Raw genomic sequence first — 18,042 nt, 5'->3', positions numbered from 1 at the left:
AAAAGGCCTTTTAATTCTACACCTCCTCTGGGCACCCACTCTCTACAGTAGTATTTAGAATATTTACATTTGTACATTTTACCCAGCATCGCATTTCAGTATCATTAATAAAAAATACAACTCAATCCCCCCCATTGTGTAAAATAATTATGTCTCCCCCCCTATCGAGCGAACCGGCGCTTTCAAGCGGTGAAAAGGAAAGTCTGCGCTCTCTCTCGGAAGGGCTGGTGGCTCTTAGAAGAGCCTTTGGGTTTGTAGGAAATTAACTCGAGGGTCGATCGCTCACTTCTTCTTGGGAGCCGCTTTCTTAGCTTTGGCCGTCTTGGGTTTGGCCACCTTGGGCTTCGCTGCCTTGGCTTTCTTCGGGCTCTTCGCCTTCTTAGGCGCCGCTGGCTTCTTGGCCTTCTTGGGGCTCTTGGTCGCCTTCTTGGCCGCTGCGGGCTTCGCGGCTTTCTTGGGCGACTTCTTGGCGGCCGCTGGCTTCTTGGTCGCCGCCTTCTTGGGCGACTTCTTGGCGGCCGCTGGCTTCTTAGCCGCTGCGGGTTTCTTGGCCGCCGGCTTCTTGGCTTTGGCGGCGGCGGCGGCTTTCTTCACGGGCTTGGGCTTGGTCTCCGCCTGCTTCTTGTTGAGCTTGAAGGAGCCCGAGGCGCCGGTGCCCTTGGTCTGCACCAGGGTGCCCTTGGTCACCAGGCTCTTGATGGCCAGCTTGACGCGGGAGTTGTTCTTCTCCACGTCGTAGCCGCCGGCCGCCAGGGACTTCTTCAGGGCGGCCAGGGACACGCCGCTCCGCTCCTTGGAGGCGGACACGGCCTGCAGGATGAGCTCTCCCACGCTGGGGCCCGCTTTCTTGGGCTTGGCGGCGCTCTTCTTCTTGGGCGCCTTGGCCGGCGCGGCGGCGGGGGCCGGAGCGACTTCTTCTGCCATCGCTGCGTCTCTGTCTGCTGTCGGACTGTCTGCGGCTCCGCGCGCAGGCGGAACTTCAAGGCCGCATGAGAACCGTGGAGACTCAACCGCTGCTGCTGCTGCAGCTCCGCTCCGCACAGCTCGCTCGCACTTGTGTTTTCTCCCCGCACAAAACTGCCCCGTGATCCTCACAGATACACCGAATCGATTATCAAATACATGAAGTACGAAGAAAACCCCCTGCTCTTTAATATGCAGTTGAGTTACAGATTTTTCTGTACGATCATTCTGACAGAATTGCCCAGAGTCCAACAACAGCGCACACGAAAGGCGGTGCTCACCCGGCACTTCATCGTCTATTTCTAAAATAAATGTACTTAAACCGTCAGTAAAGATAAAAACAAGGTGTAAATAATACAGTCGAGACTGACGGTCATGTAACCCAATAAGAATGAATTCTGAATTATTTAAAACTGATGATTTATTTTGCTCTATGTTCGGTGTCATTAACACACTCCCGGACTCGCTGTTTCTAAGAAGGAGACGGACAAGTTTTGTCAAATAAGACAGTTTTATCCCCGTGAAATTAGGAGTATTTCGAGTTTTTCCACCGATACGCTTTTATAACATGCCGAACAAGCGTAGTCGTAGTCGCTTTGTTTATCTCAGACATTTTCAAATCAGTTATTTCAAAGGCGATTCTTCAATGGGGCTTTAGTAAAGACCGCGACTCTACCGTCAATACCAACATCCAGATAAGACCTGCGAGGCAGCAGTTTTAGAAGCAACACTAGCAAAGCTTTATTTCAAAACGATTATTTCTTGATAATAATAATTAAATAGAAGACCTATACCAACACTGAATTATCCAGACTGTAGAAACGTCCTGAGTTTATGTCTTCAGCTGCTCTGAAGAAACGAGCTGTGCCGTCTCTTCCATCTGTATGTTATGCGAGAGGCAAACGGGAAAATCTGCACCCCAGGAACCCCCAAAATCCAAGTACAACAAGACATCGGGTACAGAGAAAACCCTCCGATGTTCAAAACGTGCTTCAACTTCAGCAGACTCTGTGCGGCAGTTTCGACAGAAATGCCCCAAATCCGACAACAGAGCACTCGAAAGGCGGTGCTCATCCGGCACTTTGTCTTGTATTTCAAACTTATAAGATTTTTAAACACCGCTACAAATAGGAATCGTGTGCATGAAATACTGTCAAGACTGGTGGTAAGTTATCACGATAAAAAGCACGTCTGCGATATGAAAATAAATATGATTTTTATTTTGCTCTTTGGGCAGCGTCAGTAACACACTCCAGGAAGCGACGCTTCTAACAAAGGACTAGACCAGTTTCGTAAAACTACCACTTTGATTCCTTGACAAATTAGAACATAGTGGAATTGCTGGAATGCATGTATTTCAGATTTCAGATTTTATAAGCCTGTTGAGATTTTTGAATGAGGCCAAATGGAAAATCAGCATCACTGGCGAACCCGTTTGAATGAAATTGTCCTGACGTGAAAAAAAACAGCCCAGGCAGAGAAGTGGAGCCTGAAATGGTCCTCAGGCTTTTTGTTGTCATTCGGACAATGAAAACGCCCGGTAAATTAAACTACCAAGGCTGTAACCAAGGCGTGGTACAGCGTAATAATCCGCCAGGCACTTGATCAGAGCAAGGGACATTGTAATGACATGTTTTAGAGTGTATGAAAAGCAATATCTGATCATTAAAGCTGAAGGTTGTTCTAAGGACTCCTTTAGAAAGAGAGTGAGGAGGTGTGTGTGACTTAACTCGAGGTGCATTTGGATCGAGCAAATGAAACATTTCCTTTCCCAAAGAGTTGCGGGAGAATGGAGCAACTTGCACACCCTTGCTCTTACCCTGGCTTCAGGAACAATATGGTAAACACTCGGGAACAGCCACAGGCTCTGCTCTGGGAATGGGTCCGATTCATAAAACATGTTCTATCCTTGATCATTGGTGAAAAAATAATAAAGCTCATGGAAATCTCGTTTCATTGCTTTGAGACTGAAATGCCTTGTAAGAAATGTTGTGTAACCGATTCCTAACAGTCGCCAAATAGAAGCATCGAAGGCAGAAACCTCAATGTGAAACAGAAAGTCATTTATGTCTACAGTCACACTGAATTAGGTAGACTGATAACATACTTTAAATGAGGACTAAACTGCCAGAAAGAGACAAAGCGTGCCCCCCACTTGTCCTTAAATAACCGTCTGTACTTACAAAATGCTACGCGTAGCGCTCAGTGACAAGGATGTGTTTTCAGAATAATAAGCTGGACCACTGTACAACTTACACATACACGCCTCCACAGAAAAGTCACATTCAAGAAAGGTGTAAAGGTTATTGCACACTTGGGGCCATAAAAGCGTCGAAAACCGGGAATTGAAGCATTGAGAAAGAAATCAGGATTGCTCTTTCACGGACTCTGTGGGTGGCTCTTAAAAGAGCCTTTGGGTTCGTAGATCCGGGACGGGCGGGCCGGGTTTACTTGGAGCTGGTGTACTTGGTGACGGCCTTGGTGCCCTCGGACACGGCGTGCTTGGCCAGCTCTCCGGGCAGCAGCAGGCGCACGGCGGTCTGGATCTCCCGGGAGGTGATGGTGGAGCGCTTGTTGTAGTGCGCCAGGCGGGAGGCCTCGCCGGCGATGCGCTCGAAGATGTCGCTGACGAACGAGTTCATGATGCCCATGGCCTTCGACGAGATGCCGGTGTCCGGGTGCACCTGCTTCAGCACCTTGTACACGTAGATGGCGTAGCTCTCCTTCCTGGTCTTTCTGCGCTTCTTACCGCCCTTCCCGGCCGTCTTGGTCACGGCTTTCTTGGAGCCCTTCTTGGGAGCGGATTTCGCTGGTTCAGGCATCTTAACTGCACTCTGCGCACACAGTCATGGGAGCTTAGGGCTTCTACAGCCCCCTATTTATAGCGGCCGCGTGCAACTCAGCTCGCTCAGCTCAGAAGGCGGCTCATTGGTCAGCGAGAGAGCTGCTCTCCTATTGGCTGCGCTCTGCGCCAATGAAATTCAAACGGCTGAGCGCCTGAGCCGCTCGCTCTGACTCCAGGCGCCTCTCTCTCCCCTCCGCCCGAGCACTCAGGAACAAAGGGCCGTGTGATCCGTTTAGCACAACGTGCAGATTTATTGAAATCCCGCTCTCATTCCGCTTATGTCCCCTACCCTAGAAAAAAATGTCATCGGCGTAAAATGTGCGATTTGTGCAAACTTGGAGTCAAAAGGACTCTGGGTGATATTGTAGGCAACCCCAAAATCACTCTTGAACAACCAACAGCTTTGTATAGCAACACTTTTGAGCTTTGACACTGCTTTCAAATTAGTCTGAGCGCACGAAACCTTCACACGAGCCCTTTCTACAGAATGAATGTAATGAGAAGGGCTCTTGGCGAATGAAGTGGAATTTCTCCCGCACAGAGCTGAGCAGCCCGCTTCCTTTCTTAAAACCCATAAAACGTGCGTGAAAAACAAACCGTTTAGTAGCTGAACCCCAGTCGGTTCCCAGGACCGTATTGCAATTTTCTACCATTTTGACCACGTCTAATAAGCGCTCTTAAGATGAAAATGTCTCCAATGAAAGAAACGCAAAGCACGTAAGAATGCGAGTGAGGGGGGTGAAAACTATGGGCAGAAAAACGTGTTTCATCCCGTAACGTTATTTTATTAGTTATTTGTTTACAGACTCACAAACAGCTCGCTCTGTACCGCGCATTAAGGTGGGATAGTCAACCTATTCTGCGATTACATTTCGAGCTAGACCTTCAAAGTACAGCTTCATTCCACACACAAGCACAAAGATTTCAGCTCTTTTCTGAAAAGGTGGGTGGCTCTTAAAAGAGCCTTTGGGTTTATACGTCGGGGTCCAGTCCGGTAGGGAAGCTCCGCTCCTGTTTAGCCGCCGAAGCCGTACAGGGTGCGGCCCTGGCGCTTCAGCGCGTACACCACGTCCATGGCGGTGACGGTCTTCCTCTTGGCGTGCTCGGTGTAGGTGACGGCGTCGCGGATGACGTTCTCCAGGAACACCTTCAGCACCCCGCGGGTCTCCTCGTAGATCAGCCCGGAGATCCGCTTCACTCCCCCACGGCGAGCCAGGCGGCGGATGGCGGGCTTGGTGATTCCCTGGATGTTGTCGCGGAGAACCTTGCGGTGACGCTTAGCGCCTCCTTTCCCGAGTCCCTTTCCGCCTTTGCCTCTTCCAGACATCTTCAAGTTATCAGCTAGTGACACGACACACACTGCTGGGCTGCAGCCGCGGCGCTTCTCTTTTCAAGCCTGAGAGCGGACCTGCTTGAGACAGGAGGCGCGCTGACACACGAGCCCGCCTCCTCTCCGACTGCAGCAGCAGCCCAGACTGCACAGGAACCTCTTCCCTGCCGGAGAGCTCTCCACCACAGCAACTTTAAACAGGCTACACTTCGAAATTGTCATGATTACTTCCCTAACCAACGGCATTGTAGGATTGTGCAAATTCTCCCCACGTGGTTTGAATGCTTGAACCTGGACTCGAGAAAAGCCCAGTCTTATCGAGCGCTAGCAATACAGGATAGTCGGTGCTGCAGCACGTTTTTGACTTGCAGTTTTTCTTACAGGGTAAAACTTTAGAGCAAAGGAAACCTAAACCCATACCATACCGACAGCATTAAGAAATGTGTCAATACCGAACCCACGTATCTAGGAAGAACGATATCGAATTCAGAATCCATTGCACATGTGAGGTGCTCTTTTCTGAACCAAAACGCCCCATACGGAACAGAAAATACAACATACTACGGTGTATGGATTATGAACTGTACTCAGACTTTAATCACTGTAAGAATAAATCCGTCATTCATGTTTAATCACCTACTAAACCGAGGTGCCTGAATGCCGGAAACCGAAGAATCTAAGAAATTAGGGGGGTCAATTTTATACGTGTTCAACTGTAACACATTGCAATACAGTACAGGACATCAGCAGTGAAATATTCGATCTTTTTTATATTTTTGTGGTGGTTCTTAAAAGAGCCTTTGTGTTCAAGGGGAAAGATCCTGCAGCAGGCGGTCCGGGTCTAAGCGCGCTCCCCGCCAAACACCGAATTCGGAAAAGAAAATAAAGAGTAGCGGAAGGGCTTTTAAGGGTGGGGTTTGAATGCCAGTCGTTCTTGTGTCATTAAAATAGTCTCATGCATTTGAACACTTTCAAATGTGGATATGAATGCTGAAAAACGAATTTAGAGCAAAAGGGGAGACGTGTGTCGCTGGTTTACTGCAGCAGTGTAGTCGTGTACGAATAGGCTTTTACACGAGGGGGTAGAAAACCGCTTCACTTATCAGCTAACCGAACGAGAATTGTGCCTCGTACAGACTATAATGGAATAATGTGACCCTCTCGAGTGTTGTGGTGGCTCTTAAAAGAGCCTTTGTGTTCAAGGGAAAAGATGCTGCAGCAGGCGGTCCGTGTCTAAGCGCGCTCCCCGCGGATGCGGCGGGCCAGCTGGATGTCTTTGGGCATGATGGTCACCCTCTTGGCGTGGATGGCGCACAGGTTGGTGTCCTCGAAGAGCCCCACCAGGTAAGCCTCGCTGGCCTCCTGCAGAGCCATGACGGCGGAGCTCTGGAAGCGCAGGTCGGTCTTGAAGTCCTGGGCGATCTCTCTCACCAGGCGCTGGAAGGGCAGCTTGCGGATCAGCAGCTCGGTGGACTTCTGGTAGCGGCGGATCTCCCGCAGAGCCACGGTGCCGGGCCTGTAGCGGTGGGGCTTCTTCACGCCGCCGGTGGCGGGGGCGCTCTTGCGGGCAGCCTTGGTGGCCAGCTGCTTCCTGGGCGCCTTGCCGCCGGTGGACTTGCGAGCGGTCTGCTTGGTTCTCGCCATCTTCCTCGCTGCTCTTCACAATCAGCACTGTACTGAGAGCAGCAGCCCGCACTCGGGTTTATATGCGCAGGCAGCCCCGTCCTGATTGGCTGAAGGGCCCCGGGAGCCTCTCGCTGATTGGATACTTTGAGAAGGAGCGCGCAGTTCATACACCCTCTCCGATCTTCTTTGTTTTGTCAAATCAAAGTATAAAGGCGTTTTTATACCTAGAAATCAATAACCTGTCAAGGACCTTGATTTCTTTTAACTATAATAATCCAGGACAAGAATATACTTCCATCAAATCATGAAATCGTTTAATTGACTAGAACGAAGTTAAATCACATATATATTGCAATGGAAAAGGTCATCCTGTGACTCGGGGGAGGAGTGTTGTGCTGAGGGACCCCGATTTCTGTTGAACTTTACAGCTCGTTATGCAATAATAAAAATGTGATAGATTATGTGAATGAAGAGAACAATCTTCTAAACCCCATGACAAGCACTACAAGGAACCCGGTTTACTTTGCTCGTTTAGAATTAAAAGGCGAAAATCTACTTGGAACGAACTGAACAAAGAAAATGATTGTATGAACTGTCTTGCGAGCGCAACAGAAATCGCTCGTCCACACAGGGGCTGTGATTCTGAGCCACAGACATCACTGCTAAAACCTCAGGGGGAAAACACACGTGCTTCGACCCGTGTATAAATATTGCACTCATATTAATAAAAACAAGAACTCGCTCATTTGAAGAGGCTGTGGGTGGCTCTTAAAAGAGCCTTTGGGTTCGGGGTCAGTCGGAGGTCTCTGCCGGGCTGTTTACTTGCTCTTGGCCGGCTTCTCGGTCTTCTTGGGCAGCAGCACCGCCTGGATGTTGGGCAGCACGCCGCCCTGCGCGATGGTCACGCCGCCCAGCAGCTTGTTCAGCTCCTCGTCGTTGCGGACGGCCAGCTGCAGGTGCCGAGGGATGATGCGGGTCTTCTTGTTGTCCCGGGCGGCGTTGCCAGCCAGCTCCAGGATCTCGGCGGTCAGGTACTCCAGCACCGCGGCCAGATACACCGGGGCTCCGGCGCCGACCCGCTCGGCATAGTTTCCCTTGCGCAGCAGCCGGTGGACACGGCCCACAGGGAACTGCAGTCCGGCCCTGGAAGAGCGAGTCTTGGCCTTGGCTCTGGCCTTACCGCCGGTCTTTCCTCTGCCGCTCATCTTGCACTGTCAAGCTTGTCTGAAGAAAACTGCTAACAATGATCACAACTTGTCTGCCGCCCCGCTTTTGAAGAGTCGCAGCTGAACGTGATTGGATGGACGGGAACAAGCTCTCCACCCAATCAGAGATCAGTGCTGCCAAGCGGCGCTCTCGGTCTCCACCAATCAACAGGCAGGAGGGAAATTCGGACTCTGAACACAGAGCGCGGCTCTGCTGCCGAGCGATGACAAATATTTGTTTTTCAATATCAAGCTTATTTTCATTATTCACATACACAGGTATATGGAATAGCGAAATGCTATTTAGCTAGCTCTCAGACGTTAAGTGGTTATAAAAACAACAATAAAGTTGCATAAAAAAAGACACAACAGGCCATGTGCAGAACAACAGGCGATTAGCAAAACTGCAACAGATAATGTGCAAAACACTTTGCTTAAACGGTCATTTTCATGCTTAAAAACGTATATTTTAGTGAATTTCACCACCGTCTGACTCTCAGTAACCACGCTACATTGAGTGGAATTAAGCTCCACTCCCATAAGAATCTGGATCACCCGCCTGCGAGGGCTCGATATTGAAAAGTCACCATTGTCGCTATTAGAGTGACACATCTGTCACGTTACGCCTTTTCACATGTCCGCTATAGCTGCGAGACTAGCAGTCACGAATTGCAAGTCACACACTAATGAAAACCCCCGTGCAATGTAACAATGTAACATTTCGCCTCAACTAAATTCATTAAATGAAAAGGAGATGCAAGGAGTCACAACGCTGTACAATGGAGATCAGGACGTTTATTTAACAAAAAGGCCTTTTAATTCTACACCTCCTCTGGGCACCCACTCTCTACAGTAGTATTTAGAATATTTACATTTGTACATTTTACCCAGCATCGCATTTCAGTATCATTAATAAAAACTACAACTCAATCCCCCCCATTGTGTAAAATAATTATGTCTCCCCCCCTATCGAGCGAACCGGCGCTTTCAAGCGGTGAAAAGGGAAAGTCTGCGCTCTCTCTCGGAAGGGCTGGTGGCTCTTAGAAGAGCCTTTGGGTTTGTAGGAAATTAACTCGAGGGTCGATCGCTCACTTCTTCTTGGGAGCCGCTTTCTTAGCTTTGGCCGTCTTGGGTTTGGCCACCTTGGGCTTCGCTGCCTTGGCTTTCTTCGGGCTCTTCGCCTTCTTAGGCGCCGCTGGCTTCTTGGCCTTCTTGGGGCTCTTGGTCGCCTTCTTGGCCGCTGCGGGCTTCGCGGCTTTCTTGGGCGACTTCTTGGCGGCCGCTGGCTTCTTGGTCGCCGCCTTCTTGGGCGACTTCTTGGCGGCCGCTGGCTTCTTAGCCGCTGCGGGTTTCTTGGCCGCCGGCTTCTTGGCTTTGGCGGCGGCGGCTTTCTTCACGGGCTTGGGCTTGGTCTCCGCCTGCTTCTTGTTGAGCTTGAAGGAGCCCGAGGCGCCGGTGCCCTTGGTCTGCACCAGGGTGCCCTTGGTCACCAGGCTCTTGATGGCCAGCTTGACGCGGGAGTTGTTCTTCTCCACGTCGTAGCCGCCGGCCGCCAGGGACTTCTTCAGGGCGGCCAGGGACACGCCGCTCCGCTCCTTGGAGGCGGACACGGCCTGCAGGATGAGCTCTCCCACGCTGGGGCCCGCTTTCTTGGGCTTGGCGGCGCTCTTCTTCTTGGGCGCCTTGGCCGGCGCGGCGGCGGGGGCCGGAGCGACTTCTTCTGCCATCGCTGCGTCTCTGTCTGCTGTCGGACTGTCTGCGGCTCCGCGCGCAGGCGGAACTTCAAGGCCGCATGAGAACCGTGGAGACTCAACCGCTGCTGCTGCTGCAGCTCCGCTCCGCACAGCCCGCTCGCACTTGTGTTTTCTCCCCGCACAAAACTGCCCCGTAATCCTCACAAATACACAGAAAGGAGTACAAAAGATGCAAAATGCAGAGGAAACCCCCCGGTCTTTAATATGCAGTTGAGTTACAGATTTTTCTGTACGATAATTCTGACAGAATTGCCCAGAGTCCAACAACAGCGCACACGAAAGGCGGTGCTCACCCGGCACTTCATCGTCTATTTCTAAAATAAATGTACTTAAACCGTCAGTAAAGATAAAAACAAGGTGTAAATAATACAGTCGAGACTGACGGTCATGTAACCCAATAAGAATGAATTCTGAATTATTTAAAACTGATGATTTATTTTGCTCTATGTTCGGTGTCATTAACACACTCCCGGACTCGCTGTTTCTAAGAAGGAGACGGACAAGTTTTGTCAAATAAGACAGTTTTATCCCCGTGAAATTAGGAGTATTTCGAGTTTTTCCACCGATACGCTTTTATAACATGCCGAACAAGCGTAGTCGTAGTCGCTTTGTTTATCTCAGACATTTTCAAATCAGTTATTTCAAAGGCGATTCTTCAATGGGGCTTTAGTAAAGACCGCGACTCTACCGTCAATACCAACATCCAGATAAGACCTGCGAGGCAGCAGTTTTAGAAGCAACACTAGCAAAGCTTTATTTCAAAACGATTATTTCTTGATAATAATAATTAAATAGAAGACCTATACCAACACTGAATTATCCAGACTGTAGAAACGTCCTGAGTTTATGTCTTCAGCTGCTCTGAAGAAACGAGCTGTGCCGTCTCTTCCATCTGTATGTTATGCGAGAGGCAAACGGGAAAATCTGCACCCCAGGAACCCCCAAAATCCAAGTACAACAAGACATCGGGTACAGAGAAAACCCTCCGATGTTCAAAACGTGCTTCAACTTCAGCAGACTCTGTGCGGCAGTTTCGACAGAAATGCCCCAAATCCGACAACAGAGCACTCGAAAGGCGGTGCTCATCCGGCACTTTGTCTTGTATTTCAAACTTATAAGATTTTTAAACACCGCTACATATAGGAATCGTGTGCATGAAATACTGTCAAGACTGGTGGTAAGCTATCACGATAAAAAGCACGTCTGCGATATGAAAATAAATATGATTTTTATTTTGCTCTTTGGGCAGCGTCAGTAACACACTCCAGGAAGCGACGCTTCTAACAAAGGACTAGACCAGTTTCGTAAAACTACCACTTTGATTCCTTGACAAATTAGAACATAGTGGAATTGCTGGAATGCATGTATTTCAGATTTCAGATTTTATAAGCCTGTTGAGATTTTTGAATGAGGCCAAATGGAAAATCAGCACACACTGGCGAACCCGTTTGAATGAAATTGTCCTGACGTGAAAAAAAACAGCCCAGGCAGAGAAGTGGAGCCTGAAATGGTCCTCAGGCTTTTTGTTGTCATTCGGACAATGAAAACGCCCGGTAAATTAAACTACCAAGGCTGTAACCAAGGCGTGGTACAGCGTAATAATCCGCCAGGCACTTGATCAGAGCAAGGGACATTGTAATGACATGTTTTAGAGTGTATGAAAAGCAATATCTGATCATTAAAGCTGAAGGTTGTTCTAAGGACTCCTTTAGAAAGAGAGTGAGGAGGTGTGTGTGACTTAACTCGAGGTGCATTTGGATCGAGCAAATGAAACATTTCCTTTCCCAAAGAGTTGCGGGAGAATGGAGCAACTTGCACACCCTTGCTCTTACCCTGGCTTCAGGAACAATATGGTAAACACTCGGGAACAGCCACAGGCTGTGCTCTGGGAATGGGTCCGATTCATAAAACATGTTCTATCCTTGATCATTGGTGAAAAAATAATAAAGCTCATGGAAATCTCGTTTCATTGCTTTGAGACTGAAATGCCTTGTAAGAAATGTTGTGTAACCGATTCCTAACAGTCGCCAAATAGAAGCATCGAAGGCAGAAACCTCAATGTGAAACAGAAAGTCATTTATGTCTACAGTCACACTGAATTAGGTAGACTGATAACATACTTTAAATGAGGACTAAACTGCCAGAAAGAGACAAAGCGTGCCCCCCACTTGTCCTTAAATAACCGTCTGTACTTACAAAATGCTACGCGTAGCGCTCAGTGACAAGGATGTGTTTTCAGAATAATAAGCTGGACCACTGTACAACTTACACATACACGCCTCCACAGAAAAGTCACATTCAAGAAAGGTGTAAAGGTTATTGCACACTTGGGGCCATAAAAGCGTCGAAAACCGGGAATTGAAGCATTGAGAAAGAAATCAGGATTGCTCTTTCACGGACTCTGTGGGTGGCTCTTAAAAGAGCCTTTGGGTTCGTAGATCCGGGACGGGCGGGCCGGGTTTACTTGGAGCTGGTGTACTTGGTGACGGCCTTGGTGCCCTCGGACACGGCGTGCTTGGCCAGCTCTCCGGGCAGCAGCAGGCGCACGGCGGTCTGGATCTCCCGGGAGGTGATGGTGGAGCGCTTGTTGTAGTGCGCCAGGCGGGAGGCCTCGCCGGCGATGCGCTCGAAGATGTCGCTGACGAACGAGTTCATGATGCCCATGGCCTTCGACGAGATGCCGGTGTCCGGGTGCACCTGCTTCAGCACCTTGTACACGTAGATGGCGTAGCTCTCCTTCCTGGTCTTTCTGCGCTTCTTACCGCCCTTCCCGGCAGTCTTGGTCACGGCTTTCTTGGAGCCCTTCTTGGGAGCGGATTTCGCTGGTTCAGGCATCTTAACTGCACTCTGCGCACACAGTCATGGGAGCTTAGGGCTTCTACAGCCCCCTATTTATAGCGGCCGCGTGCAACTCAGCTCGCTCAGCTCAGAAGGCGGCTCATTGGTCAGCGAGAGAGCTGCTCTCCTATTGGCTGCGCTCTGCGCCAATGAAATTCAAACGGCTGAGCGCCTGAGCCGCTCGCTCTGACTCCAGGCGCCTCTCTCTCCCCTCCGCCCGAGCACTCAGGAACAAAGGGCCGTGTGATCCGTTTAGCACAACGTGCAGATTTATTGAAATCCCGCTCTCATTCCGCTTATGTCCCCTACCCTAGAAAAAAATGTCATCGGCGTAAAATGTGCGATTTGTGCAAACTTGGAGTCAAAAGGACTCTGGGTGATATTGTAGGCAACCCCAAAATCACTCTTGAACAACCAACAGCTTTGTATAGCAACACTTTTGAGCTTTGACACTGCTTTCAAATTAGTCTGAGCGCACGAAACCTTCACACGAGCCCTTTCTACAGAATGAATGTAATGAGAAGGGCTCTTGGCGAATGAAGTGGAATTTCTCCCGCACAGAGCTGAGCAGCCCGCTTCCTTTCTTAAAACCCATAAAACGTGCGTGAAAAACAAACCGTTTAGTAGCTGAACCCCAGTCGGTTCCCAGGACCGTATTGCAATTTTCTACCATTTTGACCACGTCTAATAAGCGCTCTTAAGATGAAAATGTCTCCAATGAAAGAAACGCAAAGCACGTAAGAATGCGAGTGAGGGGGGTGAAAACTATGGGCAGAAAAACGTGTTTCATCCCGTAACGTTATTTTATTAGTTATTTGTTTACAGACTCACAAACAGCTCGCTCTGTACCGCGCATTAAGGTGGGATAGTCAACCTATTCTGCGATTACATTTCGAGCTAGACCTTCAAAGTACAGCTTCATTCCACACACAAGCACAAAGATTTCAGCTCTTTTCTGAAAAGGTGGGTGGCTCTTAAAAGAGCCTTTGGGTTTATACGTCGGGGTCCAGTCCGGTAGGGAAGCTCCGCTCCTGTTTAGCCGCCGAAGCCGTACAGGGTGCGGCCCTGGCGCTTCAGCGCGTACACCACGTCCATGGCGGTGACGGTCTTCCTCTTGGCGTGCTCGGTGTAGGTGACGGCGTCGCGGATGACGTTCTCCAGGAACACCTTCAGCACCCCGCGGGTCTCCTCGTAGATCAGCCCGGAGATCCGCTTCACTCCCCCACGGCGAGCCAGGCGGCGAATGGCGGGCTTGGTGATTCCCTGGATGTTGTCGCGGAGAACCTTGCGGTGACGCTTAGCGCCTCCTTTCCCGAGTCCCTTTCCGCCTTTGCCTCTTCCAGACATCTTCAAGTTATCAGCTAGTGACACGACACACACTGCTGGGCTGCAGCCGCGGCGCTTCTCTTTTCAAGCCTGAGAGCGGACCTGCTTGAGACAGGAGGCGCGCTGACACACGAGCCCGCCTCCTCTCCGACCGCAGCAGCAGCCCAGACTGCACAGGAACCTCTTCCCTGCCGGAGAGCTCTCCACCACAGCAACTTTAAACAGGCTACACTTCGAAATTGTCATGATTACTTCCCTAACCAACGGCATTGTAGGATTGTGCAAATTCTCCCCACGTGGTTTGAATGCTTGAACCTGGACTCGAGAAAAGCCCAGTCTTATCGAGCGCTAGCAATACAGGATAGTCGGTGCTGCAGCACGTTTTTGACTTGCAGTTTTTCTTACAGGGTAAAACTTTAGAGCAAAGGAAACCTAAACCCATACCATACCGACAGCATTAAGAAATGTGTCAATACCGAACCCACGTATCTAGGAAGAACGATATCGAATTCAGAATCCATTGCACATGTGAGGTGCTCTTTTCTGAACCAAAACGCCCCATACGGAACAGAAAATACAACATACTACGGTGTATGGATTATGAACTGTACTCAGACTTTAATCACTGTAGGAATAAATCCGTCATTCATGTTTAATCACCTACTAAACCGAGGTGCCTGAATGCCGGAAACCGAAGAATCTAAGAAATTAGGGGGGTCAATTTTATACGTGTTCAACTGTAACACATTGCAATACAGTACAGGACATCAGCAGTGAAATATTCGATCTTTTTTATATTTTTGTGGTGGTTCTTAAAAGAGCCTTTGTGTTCAAGGGGAAAGATCCTGCAGCAGGCGGTCCGGGTCTAAGCGCGCTCCCCGCCAAACACCGAATTCGGAAAAGAAAATAAAGAGTAGCGGAAGGGCTTTTAAGGGTGGGGTTTGAATGCCAGTCGTTCTTGTGTCATTAAAATAGTCTCATGCATTTGAACACTTTCAAATGTGGATATGAATGCTGAAAAACGAATTTAGAGCAAAAGGGGAGACGTGTGTCGCTGGTTTACTGCAGCAGTGTAGTCGTGTACGAATAGGCTTTTACACGAGGGGGTAGAAAACCGCTTCACTTATCAGCTAACCGAACGAGAATTGTGCCTCGTACAGACTATAATGGAATAATGTGACCCTCTCGAGTGTTGTGGTGGCTCTTAAAAGAGCCTTTGTGTTCAAGGGAAAAGATGCTGCAGCAGGCGGTCCGTGTCTAAGCGCGCTCCCCGCGGATGCGGCGGGCCAGCTGGATGTCTTTGGGCATGATGGTCACCCTCTTGGCGTGGATGGCGCACAGGTTGGTGTCCTCGAAGAGCCCCACCAGGTAAGCCTCGCTGGCCTCCTGCAGAGCCATGACGGCGGAGCTCTGGAAGCGCAGGTCGGTCTTGAAGTCCTGGGCGATCTCTCTCACCAGGCGCTGGAAGGGCAGCTTGCGGATCAGCAGCTCGGTGGACTTCTGGTAGCGGCGGATCTCCCGCAGAGCCACGGTGCCGGGCCTGTAGCGGTGGGGCTTCTTCACGCCGCCGGTGGCGGGGGCGCTCTTGCGGGCAGCCTTGGTGGCCAGCTGCTTCCTGGGCGCCTTGCCGCCGGTGGACTTGCGAGCGGTCTGCTTGGTTCTCGCCATCTTCCTCGCTGCTCTTCACAATCAGCACTGTACTGAGAGCAGCAGCCCGCACTCGGGTTTATATGCGCAGGCAGCCCCGTCCTGATTGGCTGAAGGGCCCCGGGAGCCTCTCGCTGATTGGATACTTTGAGAAGGAGCGCGCAGTTCATACACCCTCTCCGATCTTCTTTGTTTTGTCAAATCAAAGTATAAAGGCGTTTTTATACCTAGAAATCAATAACCTGTCAAGGACCTTGATTTCTTTTAACTATAATAATCCAGGACAAGAATATACTTCCATCAAATCATGAAATCGTTTAATTGACTAGAACGAAGTTAAATCACATATATATTGCAATGGAAAAGGTCATCCTGTGACTCGGGGGAGGAGTGTTGTGCTGAGGGACCCCGATTTCTGTTGAACTTTACAGCTCGTTATGCAATAATAAAAATGTGATAGATTATGTGAATGAAGAGAACAATCTTCTAAACCCCATGACAAGCACTACAAGGAACCCGGTTTACTTTGCTCGTTTAGAATTAAAAGGCGAAAATCTACTTGGAACGAACTGAACAAAGAAAATGATTGTATGAACTGTCTTGCGAGCGCAACAGAAATCGCTCGTCCACACAGGGGCTGTGATTCTGAGCCACAGACATCACTGCTAAAACCTCAGGGGGAAAACACACGTGCTTCGACCCGTGTATAAATATTGCACTCATATTAATAAAAACAAGAACTCGCTCATTTGAAGAGGCTGTGGGTGGCTCTTAAAAGAGCCTTTGTTTTTCGGGTCAGTCGGAGGTCTCTGCCGGGCTGTTTACTTGCTCTTGGCCGGCTTCTCGGTCTTCTTGGGCAGCAGCACCGCCTGGATGTTGGGCAGCACGCCGCCCTGCGCGATGGTCACGCCGCCCAGCAGCTTGTTCAGCTCCTCGTCGTTGCGGACGGCCAGCTGCAGGTGCCGGGGGATGATGCGGGTCTTCTTGTTGTCCCGGGCGGCGTTGCCAGCCAGCTCCAGGATCTCGGCGGTCAGGTACTCCAGCACCGCGGCCAGATACACCGGGGCTCCGGCGCCGACCCGCTCGGCATAGTTTCCCTTGCGCAGCAGCCGGTGGACACGGCCCACAGGGAACTGCAGTCCGGCCCTGGAAGAGCGAGTCTTGGCCTTGGCTCTGGCCTTACCGCCGGTCTTTCCTCTGCCGCTCATCTTGCACTGTCAAGCTTGTCTGAAGAAAACTGCTAACAATGATCACAACTTGTCTGCCGCCCCGCTTTTGAAGAGTCGCGGCTGAACGTGATTGGATGGACGGGAACAAGCTCTCCACCCAATCAGAGATCAGTGCTGCCAAGCGGCGCTCTCGGTCTCCACCAATCAACAGGCAGGAGGGAAATTCGGACTCTGAACACAGAGCGCGCTCTTCTGCCGAGTGAGGACAAATATGTGTTTTTCAGTTTCAACCGTATTAGCATTATTCTCATACACAGGTATATGGAATAGCGAAATGCGATTTAGCTAGCTCTCAGACGGTAAGTGGTAAAAAAACAACAATACAGTTGCATAAGAAAAGACAGAGACAACAGGCCATGTGCAGAACAGGCGATTAGCAAAACTGCAACAGATAACGTGCAAAACACTTTGCTTAAACGGTCATTTTCATGCTTAAAAACATGTATATTTTAGTGAATTTCACCACCGTCTGACTCTCAGTAACCACGCTACCTTGAGTGGAATTAAGCTCAACTCCCATAAGAATCTGGATCACCCGCCTGCGAGGGCTCGATATTAGGCCCTCAGGCTTTTTGTTGTCATTCGGACAATGAAAACGCCCGGTAAATTAAACTACCAAGGCGTGGTACAGCGTAATAATCCGCCAGGCACTTGATCAGAGCAAGGGACACTGTAATGACATGTTTTAGAGTGTATGAAAAGCAATATCTGATCATTAAAGCTGAAGGTTGTTCTCAAGACTCCTTTAGAAAGAGAGTGAGGAGGTGTGTGTGACTTAACTCGAGGTGCATTTGGATCGAGCAAATGAAACATTTCCTTACCCAAAGAGTTGCAGGAGAATGGAGCAACTTGCACACCCTTGCTCTTACCCTGGCTTCAGGAACAATATAGTAAACACTCGGGAACAGCCACAGGCTCTGTTCTGGGTCCGATTCATAAAAACATGTTCTATCCTTGATCACTGGTGAAAAAAATAATAAAGCTCATGTAAATCTAGTTCTATTGCTTTGAGACTGAAATGCCTTGTAAGAAATGTTGTGTAACCGATTCCTAACAGTCGCCAATTAGAAGCATCGAAGGCAGAGACCTCCATGTGAAACAGAAAGTCATTTATGTCTACAGTCACACTGAATTAACATACTGATAACAATAATTGCTTACACTTATATAGTGCTTTTTCTGGACACTCCACTCAAAGCTCTTTACAGGTAATGGGGATCCCCTCCACCACCCCCAGTGTGCAGCCCCACCTGGATGATGCGATGGCAGCCATAGTGTG

General features: G+C 49.6%; 8 protein-coding genes and 1 pseudogene across 8 annotated transcripts; all 9 read right to left on the bottom strand.

Moving 5' to 3' along the window:
- Window positions 1-146: 146 nt before the first annotated feature.
- LOC138224650 (histone H1-like) lies at window positions 147-977 on the bottom strand. The gene has a single exon (XM_069182626.1). It carries the CDS (start codon window positions 922-924, stop codon window positions 283-285), a length of 642 nt encoding a protein of 213 aa, XP_069038727.1. The 5' UTR covers window positions 925-977; the 3' UTR covers window positions 147-282.
- A 2,376-nt stretch (window positions 978-3,353) lies between these two features.
- On the bottom strand, window positions 3,354-3,785 carry LOC138224625 (histone H2B 1/2). Its single transcript, XM_069182582.1, has one exon. The coding sequence runs from the start codon at window positions 3,783-3,785 to the stop codon at window positions 3,411-3,413; it is 375 nt and encodes a 124-aa protein (XP_069038683.1). The 3' UTR covers window positions 3,354-3,410.
- A 956-nt stretch (window positions 3,786-4,741) lies between these two features.
- Window positions 4,742-5,143, bottom strand: LOC138224736 (histone H4). The gene has a single exon (XM_069182770.1). It carries the CDS (start codon window positions 5,133-5,135, stop codon window positions 4,824-4,826), a length of 312 nt encoding a protein of 103 aa, XP_069038871.1. The 5' UTR covers window positions 5,136-5,143; the 3' UTR covers window positions 4,742-4,823.
- Window positions 5,144-6,306: 1,163 nt separating this feature from the next.
- LOC138224749 (histone H3) lies at window positions 6,307-6,846 on the bottom strand. Its single transcript, XM_069182796.1, has one exon. The coding sequence runs from the start codon at window positions 6,780-6,782 to the stop codon at window positions 6,372-6,374; it is 411 nt and encodes a 136-aa protein (XP_069038897.1). The 5' UTR covers window positions 6,783-6,846; the 3' UTR covers window positions 6,307-6,371.
- A 692-nt stretch (window positions 6,847-7,538) lies between these two features.
- On the bottom strand, window positions 7,539-16,783 carry LOC138224750 (histone H2AX-like; annotated as a pseudogene).
- LOC138224748 (histone H1-like) lies at window positions 8,845-9,798 on the bottom strand. The gene has a single exon (XM_069182795.1). The coding sequence runs from the start codon at window positions 9,694-9,696 to the stop codon at window positions 9,058-9,060; it is 639 nt and encodes a 212-aa protein (XP_069038896.1). The 5' UTR covers window positions 9,697-9,798; the 3' UTR covers window positions 8,845-9,057.
- Window positions 12,131-12,558, bottom strand: LOC138224627 (histone H2B 1/2). The gene has a single exon (XM_069182585.1). It carries the CDS (start codon window positions 12,556-12,558, stop codon window positions 12,184-12,186), a length of 375 nt encoding a protein of 124 aa, XP_069038686.1. The 3' UTR covers window positions 12,131-12,183.
- On the bottom strand, window positions 13,510-13,916 carry LOC138224761 (histone H4). Its single transcript, XM_069182802.1, has one exon. It carries the CDS (start codon window positions 13,906-13,908, stop codon window positions 13,597-13,599), a length of 312 nt encoding a protein of 103 aa, XP_069038903.1. The 5' UTR covers window positions 13,909-13,916; the 3' UTR covers window positions 13,510-13,596.
- On the bottom strand, window positions 15,080-15,619 carry LOC138224657 (histone H3). Its single transcript, XM_069182630.1, has one exon. The coding sequence runs from the start codon at window positions 15,553-15,555 to the stop codon at window positions 15,145-15,147; it is 411 nt and encodes a 136-aa protein (XP_069038731.1). The 5' UTR covers window positions 15,556-15,619; the 3' UTR covers window positions 15,080-15,144.
- Window positions 16,784-18,042: the final 1,259 nt, after the last annotated feature.

The sequence above is a fragment of the Lepisosteus oculatus genome, chromosome 23 (genome assembly GCF_040954835.1).
Source record: "Lepisosteus oculatus isolate fLepOcu1 chromosome 23, fLepOcu1.hap2, whole genome shotgun sequence".
NCBI lineage: Eukaryota > Metazoa > Chordata > Actinopteri > Semionotiformes > Lepisosteidae > Lepisosteus > Lepisosteus oculatus.
This window is presented reverse-complemented; position numbering and strand designations above follow the sequence as displayed.

Excerpts from the sequence above, each read along its gene's own strand:
- LOC138224650 (XM_069182626.1), bottom strand. The coding sequence starts at position 924 with ATGGCAGAAGAAGTCGCTCCGGCCCCCGCCGCCGCGCCGGCCAAGGCG.
- LOC138224625 (XM_069182582.1), bottom strand. The coding sequence starts at position 3,785 with ATGCCTGAACCAGCGAAATCCGCTCCCAAGAAGGGCTCCAAGAAAGCC.
- LOC138224736 (XM_069182770.1), bottom strand. The coding sequence starts at position 5,135 with ATGTCTGGAAGAGGCAAAGGCGGAAAGGGACTCGGGAAAGGAGGCGCT.
- LOC138224749 (XM_069182796.1), bottom strand. The coding sequence starts at position 6,782 with ATGGCGAGAACCAAGCAGACCGCTCGCAAGTCCACCGGCGGCAAGGCG.
- LOC138224748 (XM_069182795.1), bottom strand. The coding sequence starts at position 9,696 with ATGGCAGAAGAAGTCGCTCCGGCCCCCGCCGCCGCGCCGGCCAAGGCG.
- LOC138224627 (XM_069182585.1), bottom strand. The coding sequence starts at position 12,558 with ATGCCTGAACCAGCGAAATCCGCTCCCAAGAAGGGCTCCAAGAAAGCC.
- LOC138224761 (XM_069182802.1), bottom strand. The coding sequence starts at position 13,908 with ATGTCTGGAAGAGGCAAAGGCGGAAAGGGACTCGGGAAAGGAGGCGCT.
- LOC138224657 (XM_069182630.1), bottom strand. The coding sequence starts at position 15,555 with ATGGCGAGAACCAAGCAGACCGCTCGCAAGTCCACCGGCGGCAAGGCG.